This window comes from Podarcis erhardii (genome assembly GCF_964252035.2).
Source record: "Podarcis erhardii genome assembly, chromosome: 1".
Taxonomy (NCBI): Eukaryota; Metazoa; Chordata; class Lepidosauria; order Squamata; family Lacertidae; genus Podarcis; species Podarcis erhardii.
In genome coordinates, this window is record NC_138497.1 from 57,751,121 (window position 1) to 57,765,518 (window position 14,398).

At 42.2% G+C, this 14,398-nt stretch overlaps 1 protein-coding gene across 4 annotated transcripts in view; it reads left to right on the top strand.

Moving 5' to 3' along the window:
• The window catches only part of SLC1A2 (solute carrier family 1 member 2), a 93,503-nt gene that overhangs the window by 67,758 nt on the left and 11,347 nt on the right, over window positions 1-14,398 (top strand). For all 4 annotated transcript variants that reach the window (XM_081835156.1, XM_081835155.1, XM_081835157.1 and 1 more), the window contains 4 exons: window positions 419-669; window positions 9,542-9,704; window positions 10,629-10,755; window positions 12,974-13,207. In XM_081835156.1, coding sequence (XP_081691282.1) covers window positions 419-669; window positions 9,542-9,704; window positions 10,629-10,755; window positions 12,974-13,207 — 775 coding nt within the window. The remainder of the gene's footprint in view (window positions 1-418; window positions 670-9,541; window positions 9,705-10,628; window positions 10,756-12,973; window positions 13,208-14,398) is intronic.

The window sequence follows — 14,398 nt, forward strand, 5'->3', positions numbered from 1 at the left end:
GTCTGCAGTTGTGTACTACCTTTATTAAGATCAATTGAAAGGATTGCAAAATTTTGGCAAGCTTTTGAGTTTGCCAGAACACTTCATCAGGCAAGATGTTACACAAATATGTTACATCTAGACATAAGGGTTATAAGTCGGGATTTATTTTCTCAAGAAGAGTGAAAGCAGCCATTGATTCTTTATCCCAGAATCTTCAGTGTGTAACCTTATGGATGTAGTAGCTGTGCGGGACTTACTCAGCCTGTGATCTCCATCTTAGAACTGTGTGCAAGCTGACCTCATGGTTTTAATAGCCAGAGTAATTGTTCTACTTTGTTGTTGTTTTCCTCTTCCCATCGCTCCCTGCCTGATGTTTTCATATGCGTCCAAACTGCAGAACAACATCTTTAACTCACCACAATGCATTTTTATACAGGTCTGTCTGGCTTGGATGCCAAGGCTAGCGGTCGGTTAGGTACAAGAGCTATGGTTTACTATATGTCCACGACGATCATTGCTGCTATATTGGGAGTTATTCTGGTCTTAGCCATTCACCCAGGCAATCCAAAGCTCAAGAAACAGCTGGGAGAAGGAAAGAAGAATGACGAAGTGTCCAGCCTTGATGCTTTCTTGGATCTTATCCGAAACTTGTTCCCAGAAAACCTCGTACAAGCATGCTTTCAGCAGGTGAATGTCAAACCTTTGCCTCCCACTAATATCCTGTGTGTGAAAACCATGACACTAACAAAAGAACTGAAGAAACTAAAACTAGATTTGCAGCTGTAAATTTAGCTTGTTTTATACTTATCAGTACAAAATAACAAATATCAGTGCTTCTACTGAGTTCCTCATTCTTTGCACTGTTCAGTTTGCATTGTAGTTTATTTTAGTGCTTCATTCTTGATAAAAACATTCTTCAGTTTTTTCTTTACTACTCCATATAGCTTCAGAATTTATTTTTGTTTCCCTGCAGCTTTAAAAGTCTGTCTTTTGCGTGGAAGGAGAGGAGAAGCACAGAAATACTTTTGATTTCCATGCCATTTGCCGAGCTTTTCAATTAAAGATTTTCCCTCAATGAACATGCGCTCTGAACTAATTTGCCTGGTTTTAATTAAAGTCAGTTAAGCTTAATATGATTAGCTTTGATTGGATCCAGACCTGCCCTATCACTAGGCAGAGTGAGGCAGCCAATTCTGAGCATCGTGGAAGGGCAGCATATTGCTAATGATCTAATTTATTATTATTGTGTTTGTATTGCCAGACTGGAGGTGAAGTGTTTGTGAGGGTTTTTTTCTGCCTTGGGTAACTAAATAACTTCACAGGTCTGGTGTACTTGGAGGTCAGGCAGGCCCAATTGCTTCCCGGGCAGCAAAATGTATTGGGCCATACATATCTGACCAGAGCATGCTTTATATCTTACTCCACACAGACATTTATTTTTCATGTATTTCAGTTAACAGGGCTGGGAATACGGTATATTCTTATTATTTTTATTTTTTTTTAAAAAAAATTAATTTCATTTATAAAGAAATAAAGTGATAAGAGAAAAAGAAAAGAAGGGTTTGGAAAATAAAACTGCAGAAAGTACAGTGTAATACAATTAGTAAAATCAATTACATTTCCACATATTGGTATATAGATATAAACAATATTATTATCTTACTACATATGTGGTTATAAATAGCCTACTGCCTTCTGTATAAACTCATAACAAATGTCAATATGTTCATCCAGACAAAGCCTGTGTCTATAAGCAATCCGTTCATAAGTTGTGAGTGTTGTCAGGTTGTCAATCCATTGATTAAAAGGGATCATATCTTTATTCTTCCAATTCATCACTATCAGTCTCTTAGCCAGCATTAGGGCACATGGAATCCATTTTTGTTGTTCCATTCTCTGCTTCCATGTAATAGGAATATAATTTAAAAGAATGTTCTCTGAATTTTTTTAACTTTTTCCGTACAATCACCGTCCAGCACTTTTCCCCAGAAGTTAGTAATTATAGAACACTGTAAAGACATAAAGAGGCATTATCCTTATTTCATCTCCAGCAAATAACTACTTTAGGGCTGGGGATATATTATAATTATTCGTACAGAAATATCTGTAAAATCTGATGCATTGAAGGCTGTTTCTATTCTTCAGCACATTGCTTAGAGAATACAATGCCACCATGGCCACTGTTGCACGGGGGGAAACAATTTGATGTCTGGAAGAAAAATGCCCAAGCAGTCAAAAGTTCTTGGCAATGAGCAAACCTATGGTGGGTGTATTCACCTACTTAGGGGTGGGGTATGTCACAGGGTGATTGCTGGGGAGGGAAGGAAGTTTTTCCTGCAGTTGCCTATTCTACTCTTACTAAGTAGATAAACATTTCAGGCTGTAGTCATATTTCATCAGAAAAGTATATTAACATGATTTTTTAAAGGGTGGTATGAATGTTAGCCATGTTGTTCATGCTTTCAGCTCTACACACATGTATGAGCAGCCTTTTTCCTGAAGCTAAATTATTTGACAGTTACACAGACTTTTTTTTATGATCCAAGCAAGATCCACTGCCAAACCTTTGCTAAGTATGCCTGAATGGCACCATTTAAATGATTTTAAGTACTATGTTATCTGAGGTCGTAGCTCTAGGCTGTACCATGTGGGTGGGGAGCAGAGGAAGGACAGGACCACATAGGGAGACAGATGCAAACTGCTGCAGAGCTAAGCTAGCTGCATTTTCCCTCTCTCTTACCTTGCACCCAAGAGCACCTAAAAGCCCAGTCCTAAACTATGTTTACCAAGAAGTAAAGTTAACAGATTATAGTGGGGCTACCTTCCATGTAAACGTGCTTAGAATTGTAATCAAATCTGAGTAGCTTTAAAGGGCATGTTTATTCGATATACCATCAAAAGAAGAGTCAAATATGAGGCAGTACGTTCCCAAAATTAGAACAGCATGCATTAAACGCTGAAATGAACTCTTCCTTTCCAGCTAATTGTATTTTACTGAAAGTGATAACTGGGCCCCTCAATGGGTAGAAAGCTGAGGAATAGGATAGTGGGCTGAAAGGGGTGCAAGTAGCTAACTTACATCAGTCCTTTTATCACCCTCCCGGTGCTTATAATATTGAAAGACATGTTTATTCACGGTATCATCAAAAGGAGAGTCACATGGGTAGACAGTGTGTTCCAAAAAGTAGAACAATGTATGTTCTGTTGCACTGGTCTCTCCCTTTCCAGTTAATTGTGCTTAACAGGATGTGGGAATCGCCCCCTTGACTGGTAGAAAGCTGAAAGACTGGCTAAATGGGCTGACTGGGAAGCAAGCTACTAACTTCTTATATTGGCACTCTCACTCCTTTTATAAATCACAGGGCGATTGTAATGTTAATGTCTTCTGGCAAGCAGCTCCTTTCAATTACTTCACAATTTTTTTGAGCTTTCTTTGTTCGTAGACAGTCACTTCGGTCAAGTATTTGTTAAGGTTAAGATGGATAGCTCAGCTGGTTAAGCACGACACTCTTAGTCTCAAGGTTGTGAGCGTGAGCCCCACGTTGGGCAAAAGACCATAGTCATGGACCTAACTTAGACATGTTTATTAATGTCAGTGGGTCTACTCAGAGTAAAAGCTAGCAGAATACTACTCCCTGCCCACATTGTGTGTCAGCCACGATCTACAGAAGTGGGGAAAGACAGGCTTGACTTCGGATCCAGGTTCTGTCATGTGGTGGCATTGGTTGTGATTGCTGCAGCAGCCAGGAGCGTTCTGAGGCGGGGGCAGCATGCCCCGAGTGTCATTCCAAAGGGGGGGGAGACAAAATGCTGACCTCTGATTGGCGGCACCTCCCAGGGCATGCGCCGCTCACCGCACGCCCCCCAGGCATGCACCACGCCCCCCAGGCAGCTCACCACACCCCTGGGACATGCACCATGCCTCCCACGGGTGGTGTGCCATGCCCCCTGGGACGAGCGCCGATCCGGGTACCAGAGCAGGTTGCTCCGCCTCTGGCGGCAGCTGTAGACTGGCACAACTACCTGTTTCCCCAGCTCCACCTCCAGCCTGCATGCTTGGCTGGGCTCTGGATATGATGGTTGTCACAACCCCTTCTATTGGGTTGCGTCTGTGGCAAGGGTTAGAGTTGAGCCGTTAGCTTTCATTGGCATTTACTCACAGGTCAGTGTGTTTGCAGCCCTAAGCAAGTGGCAGCCCAACAAATAAAATTTGCATTTCGACCCCTTTTTAACTCCAGAATTTTACTTATTAAATTAAAAGAATCCCTTGCCGTACGTACCATCTTATGAACCTTCTTAAGACAGACATTAGGCCAAATGGCTAAATTTCTTTCTTCTGGGCCTATGAATTTGCCAATCTATACAACCATGTTTCCTGTTTTATCTGATCATGTATACAATTTTACCTGTACATAAGGAAAAGGCTTATTGGATCCTTTCTAGGAAAGATGTTAGATTCAGCTTGGTGGCCAACAGAGGCCCATCATGTGCACTCTTACTGCCAGTCTACACAATAGCTTTCATTTCTTACATTAGTTTTCATAGTGGTGGCTGCAGAATCCTGGAATACTTTCTAGGGTCCCTCAACAAGAAAAACAACTTCCTCGCCTTATCAGTTCACCTGCAGGGACAGTGATGTACAACAGGCTCAGTATTCTGTATGAACTGAGTGTCACCCTTGAACTCTTCCAAGAATCCTGTGTCAGCACGAAACCCTCCTTGAAGCTCAAAAAGTTGAGAATTGTGGTTTTAGAAAAATCCAAGAATAACAGTACTTGCCTCCTGCAGGTAGACATACCTGTCAACAGTGGCAGCCAGTGAGGTCGTTTGTTGGGGGGGGGGGGAAATACTATTGCTGGTGGTTGCAAAGCAGTAGAGGGAGAAAGGGAATTTCCACTTTCACCTTTTGGCACCAGGAACTGGAGGTAGGGATTGGTCTGGGCCCTAGACATTTGGTTGCCTGAGGGAACTGGAAATGCCCTGGCAAGCTGGGTTACATAATATCCATTATTAAGATATTTTGACATGTGAGACTGAATATTCTACAAGCATCTCTCCCTTTCTGACTGCAGAAATACAATTTTTAAAAAATGAAATAGCTAACCACATGTTGCCATTTCATGAGGGACAGGTGTTTACTCTGTCTAATGTTAGGGCCAGATGGTGCAATTTCTGAATGGATAATTCCTCAGATTTGAGTGCAGGGTGCTGACATCAGCAGGGGTAATTCCACTCTTCAACTCTGCACTTGCATATGACTGACAGTGGGACTTCCCACCTCCTCTGGTGCCTAATGGTAAGGCTCTAGCACAACTTTAAATTTTATACACTGGTACCTCTGGTGATGAACTTAATTCATTCTGGAGGTCCATTCTTAACCTGAAACCGTTCTTAACCTGAGGTACCATTTTAGCTAATGGGACCTCCTGCTGCCGCCACACCGCCGCTGCATGATATCTGTTCTCATCCTGAGGTAAAGTTCTGAACCCGAGGTACTACTTCTGGGATAGCGGAGTCTGTAACCCGAGGTGTTTGTAACCCGAGGTACCACTGTACTGTGCAAGAGTTAAACTTTGCACTCGCCATCTGTTGGATCCCACACATTGTGGTAGTAGTAGTAGTGATCATAACCATAACCATAATCATAATATACAGCCTTCTATTTCAAGAATAAATGTTTTCCAAATAGGCTTACAGGGAACTCAATAGAAGCCCTTGTCTCAATGATTTTCATCACCTGCCTAGCATAGGTACTGGGTAAACAGTTAAATGGCAATGCACCTCTAGGGGAAGGGCTGTAGCTGAGTGTTAGAACTTTGCCTTCAAAGGGTTCCAGGTTCAAGGGCAGGAATTTACCTTTTCCTCTCTTCCCACATGATTTCTGCTAGCAGTTTTACCTAGCAAGCCACTTTATCAGCTGCTTCTGCCTATCAGCTTTTGAAAATTCAACAGGGTGAGTTTGACTCATTCCTAAGGACTTGATGTCTGTGGCCCTTTGCCCCAGGATAATTGGAGAAAAGACTAGTGGGTATGGTTTTGTAATCTTTGCCTTTATTCAAGTCATCTCCCTAAAGTCAAGATAGTAAGAAACTGTGATACTTGAAGGGTGAGCAATGAATGTCAACTTACTACGGTGTTTAATTCTAAACTATGCTTCTCCCGCTTAATTGGCAAACAAAGGGAATAATTAAGTAATTAGCAGTTAACTACTTGAAAATTAAAGTCCTGCTAGACCTTCCTACAAGACCTTGAAGCTGAACTATTTAGCAGCTCCAGTATAGGAAATACAGTGGTGCCCCGCAAGACGAATGCCTCGCAAGACGGAAAACCCGCTAGACGAAAGGGTTTTCCGTTTTGGAGGCGCTTCGCAAAACAAATTTCCCTATGGGCTTGCTTCACAAGACGAAAATGTCTTGCGAGTTCCTGCGGGGGTTTCCCCCCCCCCTTTTCTAAGCCGCTAAACCACTTATCAGCTGATCCGCTAAGCCGCTAAGCCACTAAAAGCCGCTAAGCCGCTAATAGCATTAATCCGCTAAGCCGTCAATGGGCTTGCTTCGCAAGACGAAAAAACCGCTAGACGAAGAGACTCGCGGAACGGATTAATTTAGTTTTGCAAGGCACCACTGTATCTTCATCCACAAACAAACAAATCTGCACAGCTTGCAAGAGTTTTCAGAGTGCCTTAATTTGATTTGAACTAGCACTTTCTTCCATTTCCTGTGACTTTAACAGGTGCAAGTTAATTAGAAATTCAGGAGATACATTTCCCATCCCCAAATATACAGCAAGAGAAATTTGAGGCTGGGCTTTTTTATTCCAGAAAGATCAAAATATCTCCATGTCCTGCTTGTTTGTGGGCTTCCTGTAGGCATCTGGTTGGCTTATGTGAGAACACGATATGGGACATGGGACCGAGGACTCTTGTTTTGATCCAGCAGGGCTCTTCGTATGTTACTGAGTCCAATAAGTAATATAACATTTTGTCTACTTTTGTCCAGAATATCAAATGGAAGGGACTGGTTGACGAGGAGACGAACTAGAGCGCCCTGTATCTAATACAAATTAATGGAATTTCAAGCTGCGTATCAAAGCCTTAGTGTTGTTAAGAGAAGTTTAAGACAAGGGCCTGTATTGTAGTTACAGGGGAGGAAAGCCTAACTTGTGTTGACTCCCAGACATTTTTGCACATTCTGGGACATTGGTATGCACTTGTAGCCACTGAATTTTTATTATGGTTCCTGTCAGTATACCAGGAATTAAAACCAGCCTGCACTGGGCATGCATGACTGACTCAGTGCGTACTAGAACAGGTGGAAGTCAGTGTGACCAAAGCTTTTCCCACAGCTGCATACAGTGCCTTAGTGATGAGAATAAATCCTAATGTGACAGTCCCTGATAACAACAGGCCTGGTCTCACCAAGGCTGCAAAAACTTCATAATTTTGCTTTGTTTCCAAGAAGGTCTTCCTTCAGTTGCAGGAAATTCTCCTGTTCTCAGAGCCTTTGTAATGCTTTAAAGATGACAGAATTCTCAAGATAATAATCAGCTCCATGAAAATATGTAGGAATTTTGGCTTGCTTAAGAGCTTCTGCTTTTGCTCACTGCATTTCAAAGCCACACATTTCCGCGGGGTGCTCAAGCACATTTTTTTAGATTATTAATAAGATGTGAATGTAGTAAAATGGTTAGCGTAATCTGCATTGTTCCCTTAATCATTCATGATGCCGCTATGACTGGCAGCTTAGCAGAAAGAACAAATATAACTGTTGGCTGATTTTGCTAACTTTGCTACCTGACTAAATTGTCTGGGGAATTAACTCTTCCCCTTTCATTGAGCAAACTGCATGTGTGATTTCAGCAAGACAAAATCAACTTTGCACAGCCACTTTAAGAAGTACCTCCTGCAGACTTGAATGCCTTGCATTCCCACTGCATATTAAGAAGGACACACAGCATTTTTTAATGACTGGTAACCTATTTTTGAATATCTACTAGAATTAGAAGTTCTGCCTCAGTTCCATTGCCAGCTAGACCTTTTAAGTCATTCTTCGAATGGACTTCGTAGATTATGGCTTGTATACAACAAAGTTGTCCTGTTTGCACAAAGACTCCTTCTTGCTCAATGAAACTTTCCCTCCCTCTCCTCCTCTCCTCTCCCTATGTGCCCCACTAAATATGCTCTGGAAGCTTGGGGGGGCTCAGAAGAGATTTTGGGGAGCACAGAGGGGTGACAGGCATGGGAGATACCATCGTACATGTGTGCATCCTTGTGTGAATGGGATTATTTTCTTTGATACAACCCAAACTATTTATCTACTTCTCACAGAAACGATAGATAAAAATATTAGTACAGTGGTACCTCAGGTTGCATACGCTTCAGGTTACATACGCTTCAGGTTACAGACTCTGCTAACCCAGAAATAGTGCTTCAGGTTAAGAACTTTGCTTCAGGTTGAGAACAGAAATCGTGCTCCGGCGGCGCGGCAGCATCAGGAGGCCCCATTAGCTAAAGTGGTCTTCAGGTTAAGAACAGTTTCAGGTTAAGAATGGACCTCCAGAACGAATTAAGTACTTAACCTGAGGTACCACTGTACATCCAAAGATGAAAGTAAACATTGTGGGAGTCTTTGTACCTGCATTTGGATTTGCTCCCATATAATTCCCTCCTGATTTGGGTAGAGTTATTGCTTTATTATAGTGATGTTTCCCCAAGGGTGGTTTTTAGGAAGGATCAGAGATGTCTTGTGTTGTTGTGCTTTCTAATGGCAGAGTTGGATTTGTGTCTCAGTCCACAGACCTTAGCACAGAGCAGCAAGGTGCATACACAAAACTGGCAATGTCCAGGGCTCCCCAAACCACAATAGCCCTGACTGACCACCCAGAGAGCAGCAGGTGATGGAGGCAGTAGCAGACAGGCCCTGCAGAAGCATCTCGGCCAACAAGGGCATGCTGGGACTGTCACTCGCCACCACCATGGCATCCTTTCCTTCTTTAATTGAACATCCTTTTATAGTTAGGCAGCAGCCAAGCATGTCCATGGTTACAGATGCTTATGTTATTTTTACTTTAAATATATATTATTCTTTGTCTACAACAAAATCGTGCTGAATCTCGAGTTTATCATCAGGGCAGCTGAAGCACAGTACATTTTCCTTCTGTAGTCATGATGATGCTAATTAAATGAGTTCTTTAAAATGGGAAACGGCACATGTTCAAAGTACTTCTTTTTTTATTAGGGCTGACAAACTGCTTTTTGTTTAATTTTTGCTCTAACATAACAAGGATACAAAAGCTCTTGTAAAGTATGGAATGGAGATGGGGGAAGAAGCAAATGGTGTAATTGTGTACTGCAGTAACATAGAGCTATGTAAATGTGTTTGTGCAAGGTTCCTGAAGACAATAAAGTCCAGGGTCTAAATTTACCAAGTTGCACTGGTGATTTGCAAGGGCAGGTGCCAGAAGAAATTTAGAAGGGGGATTTCAAGCTCAGACTTTGCACTGCTTATGTAGCAGGCAACTTTACACCTGAATTTGCAGCCCTGTATTTTGATTCTTTCAGATTCAAACGGTCACCAAGAAAGTGCTTGTCCCTCAAGAGATCGATGAACCAGCCAATGCAACAGACTCCATCTTTGACATGTTGAATGAAACAGAAGTGACGCCTGAACCTCAGCTAATCATTAAGAAAGGCCTCGAATTTAAGGATGGCATGAATGTCTTAGGTATGGAAACACTTTTAGTGTATGTGTGCTTCAATAATGTAGCAATATTGTGCATTGTTTTGAATATATTGCTATCTTGTCATAACCCACCCTGGGACCTTAAGGTAAGAATGCTAACTAAATGATTAAATGTTTTATTTCATTCATATTATATATGCTGTAAAATGCCTCCAGACTTTTTAATTTAAAATATATGTAAAGCAATATTCAAGTCCAATAAATCATATCACATATCCTTTACATATACTCACATTTACATATTCATTTTTGCATATCCTCCTCTGTTTATCTGTATGGTGGCAGGAGAATCCAAATCTGTTCAGGAAAATAGAACTGCCAATCATTGAGCATTTACACACATATACAGATGAATGGTTATCCATCTACAAGTGGCATATGTTTATATCATTTGGTCATCGTGGCAATCTTTTATATTATGATAGATTTGTTAGGAGATAAAATAAGAACAGCACATGCTTGAGTTTTCCTAGGAACACTGTTCTTCCTAGCATGGGGCAGGACTGATGGGACTTATAGGCCAAAACACCTGAAGAGCACCAAGTCATCATATAACAGGTTACAGCAAGATATTAATAGCAGTGGGTTGTACCACATGCATCACTTGTGCAAGGGAAATTTGCCATTATCTTTCCCCCACTCTGTTCCTTGTGCCCCCCCCCCCGCAAAGCTTCTCCTGAGAGTAGAGGAACACTTAGGGCCCTTCCAGACCAGTGTTTTACTAGGGGTGTATTCTGCAACATGTTGATGACACAAAAATAGTCTGAGCTGACTTGAAGCCTGATTTAGTAAGGTTTATTTATTTATTTATATTTTAATTAATTAATTAATAGGATTGCAGGAGTGTGGGTGCTTCGTTTTGACAGAGCCTCAGTAGCGTTTAATATTTTAGCATTCTTTCAACAGGACTCATTGGGTTCTTCATTGCTTTTGGTATTGCAATGGGCAAGATGGGAGAACAAGCCAAGATGATGGTGGATTTCTTCAATATCTTGAACGAGATTGTAATGAAGCTGGTGACCATGATTATGTGGTGAGTCAAAGTCATCATCTGCCAAGACGCTAAATCCAGTTGTATTCTGGACATCATTTTGTAGCTTTTCTGTAATTTCTGCATGACCTACCTCACTATATTGGTCTGAAGCTACAGCAATTATTTCGATTGTTTGCTTTTCACAGTTGTATCCTGCCCTTAGCCCACAAAGCTCAGAATGGCATAAACAGGAGTTTCCCCCCCCCCAACAGCTAGGCAGCCGGAACAGAATGTGTGAGGTTGGACCAAACTCAACCTGGGGAGTTAATGGGATGCTGAGAGATTTGAGCTGAGGTCTCATCAGTTCAAGTTCCACACCACGTGCCACACCACACCTCATTTGGTCAGAGAATCAAATGAGGCTGTTGGTATGTTTTTGCATATTTAATTTACTGCGGATGCTCAGGGCTTTCTTCTATCAGAACACATGGGATTGGCCCCAGAACAACTTGATCTTCGCACAGCCACTGTCCCTGCATCACTGCTGGGACCGATTCCTAATACGATGCATCAACAGAAGGCTAAGCCTTCAACCCATGACTTTTGTTCATTTGCATAGAAGAGAACATTTCGTCTATGAAGACACATTCCTTTATTTCATATCCAAAGGGACATTCTTTCCTATTATTTATGGCTACTCTCTTAGGAAAAGATCCACCCCCTCCAGCAGCTTTGGTGATTTATGAAACTCTTGTGCACACCATAATGCCATAAAACAAAATTGGGCATCTGCTAAGGATGTTTTGTAACCCTTATTTAAGGATTATCCTCAGTGACCATTTCAGGAAGCAGACTGCCTGGCACCTGAGAAAACTGTGCAAAATGGGGATTGTGCGAAGCTCATAGAAGCTTCTGATTGATTTGCTGCTTCTGGGCAATGCTTGGATGGTTCATGAGAAGGTCAGATGGAGAGCAGACATTCCTTTTTTAAAAAAGCCCAGTTCCAGTTTTGCTTCCTAAATCTCTCTCTCTATTAAAAAGTAAGTTTTAGTAAGTTAATATAGAGCATAAGAGTGGAGATTCCTTTAAGCCACCTGCTGCTCAACAAAATTAATCACCATCAACAATAAATAAAGCTCTCTGACACAGTAACCCTGGTTGGTGGGTAGGCACCAGAAATTGCTTGGGAGCCTGGATATAGCCCACAGGACATGGGGTAGCCACTCCTGCTTCAAGGCCATTGTTGAAACCTTCATCTCTATTCCTGTCTGCATGGAATCCCAGCTGGAAGCTTCTCAGTAGCTTGAGTCCTGGGCATGGGCAGGGCCAGTGAGTCTCTTTGTGGGAGGTCTGGCAAGCACCCATTCATTAAGTGGTGTCATTATGAACTGCTGGAGGGGATGGATCATAGGAAAGAAAACAACCAAACAAAAGGCTTGCTTCTGCGATATTATCAGCATGTATTAGGTTTCTCAGCAAGCAAGGTTTCGGCTGGTCTGCAAAACATTTTAATGTCTGGGCACAAGCCATGTACTGGCACAAGCAATGAAAAGCTCAGCTGAGTCAGTTAACCATCCTAACTGCCTAGCAAAAGCCACCACTAGACTTTTAGAAACTGTAAGGGAATAGCTTTCTCTGGTCCAAGAAATTATCAGGGCTCTAATAATACAGTACTGCTTCTGTTGTAGCCACTCTCACAGTGCTTATCTATTAGGGGTGGATAATTTTTTCTTCTTCTATCAAGAGCCCTTGACACACAGAATAAATCAAGTACTGCTACCAGCACCCCCTGCACACAAAGGGGAAAATGCATCTGTCCTGTCTCAAAAGGGCTTTAAAATTTGGCATTTTGTGCTGACGGAAAGCCAGCCTATTTGCACTTTCACCTCTGAAGGCACAGATCAGTTTTCAAACGTGCAAATCCTCAGGCAGAAGAGCTCTGAAGATGCTCCGGTGGCTGAGAGCCACCCCCATCTGCTTCTTCAAAGGTAAAAGTGGGTCTGGTCCCCTATCAGTCAGCCACTTTCAAAGCTGTCCTCAAGATTGTGGACTGAATCCAGCCAACAGGATAGTGTCAGTTTCTGCAGCATAGGGCCATGCAGCCCCTGGTCCCATCATTCAATAGTGGGGGTGTTTGGGGCTGAAAGGTTTTCCATCAAAAGGTGGTAATTTCAAGCTGCATGGTATAGCTTTATCAACTGCCTTTATGATGCCATTTCTGTTTTGAGACACAGACTTCTGCAACTGCATTCTTGTTTAATGCCGCGTTTTCTTCTAGGTACTCGCCACTGGGCATTGCCTGCCTCATCTGTGGAAAAATCATTGCAATCAAGGACCTGGAAGTAGTTGCTAGGCAACTTGGAATGTACATGGTAACTGTGATCATAGGCCTTATCATCCATGGAGGGATCTTCTTGCCTTTGCTGTACTTCGTGGTAACAAGGAAAAATCCCTTCTCGTTCTTTGTGGGCATCTTTCAGGCATGGATTACTGCGCTAGGCACTGCTTCGAGGTATTTGATATGAAATGCAGAGTTAGCAACATGTTCAGGGCCATTATAAATACTTTGCTAACAAGACTTACTCAGCTGAATGTGTGAACACTTATTGTGTGGATTAGCAATACCTGTGAGCTGATCAATTAACCTAAAAATGAAGAAAAGGTGTAAACTGGATTTCACGTGCCCACAAACTCAAACCTGCTTCATAGCATTAACTGCTGTGATTCCAGCTACTTGGTTCAGATGGCATCTGTTCCCTCAGGGATTGCCTGCAGGAATTGGGGGCTGGGTGAAAGTCTTCTCCAGGGCTGGCCTAGACCATAAAATGCTGCATTGGAAGTATCATTTTCAGGGCTTTTTTTTCCAGTCCTGAACTGAGTTCTGGAACCCCTCAGGTGGTGCCATTGCCACTCTAAGAGAACGAGGGAGGTATTCATGGTGAGTTCTGGCACCTCTTTTTCTAGAAAAATAGCACTGGTCATTTTACTATATAACATCTAAATGCCTTGTTAGTCCATTCACAACTTGGATGGACAATTTGTATGATGAGGGATTCATCTCATATAAGATTACAAAGGTGAATGGGGATCATTCATGACAGAAATCCTTCCATAAGCCCGGCACCCCAGGCCTAGATCACCTGCCCTAAATCCAGTCCTAGACTTGTCTTTAGCACCAATAACTGCTGGGGCTTTTCTAGTTTTCCTCTTCAGAAGTCTGAGATCTCTCTCCAATCAGGCAAGGCTTTCCACTTTGACTTTTAGTCATGATCTTCTCTGCTTTTCCAACAAAACCTTCTCAGGTTTCAGACATATGCCCCCACCCCCCACTATAGCTAACAGGAAGCTGTCATCTCCGTCTCTTCCCAAGGCACTTCTGCCAACTGACCTTTTCTTCGCTGAGTTCTTTAGTCCCTATGACAACTAGGAGTAGTTATGTTATTAGAAATCATATCAGAGTTTTTTAAAATATTGTACAATAGCATGCATTGGGGGAGGGATTTTCTTCTGAACATGGGGGAGTGAGGTTTAATTCTTTTCTCCCCAGCTGCATTCCCAACAAAAAATTGTCCTGCAACTAAAGATGGTCATTCCCAACAAAAATCGTCCTGCAACTTAAAAACTAAAGACCTTATTGGAGCCAAAGTGAGATTTTACTTTGTGGCTCATTGTCATATGCGAGGGGTACGGTTTTTGTTGGAGG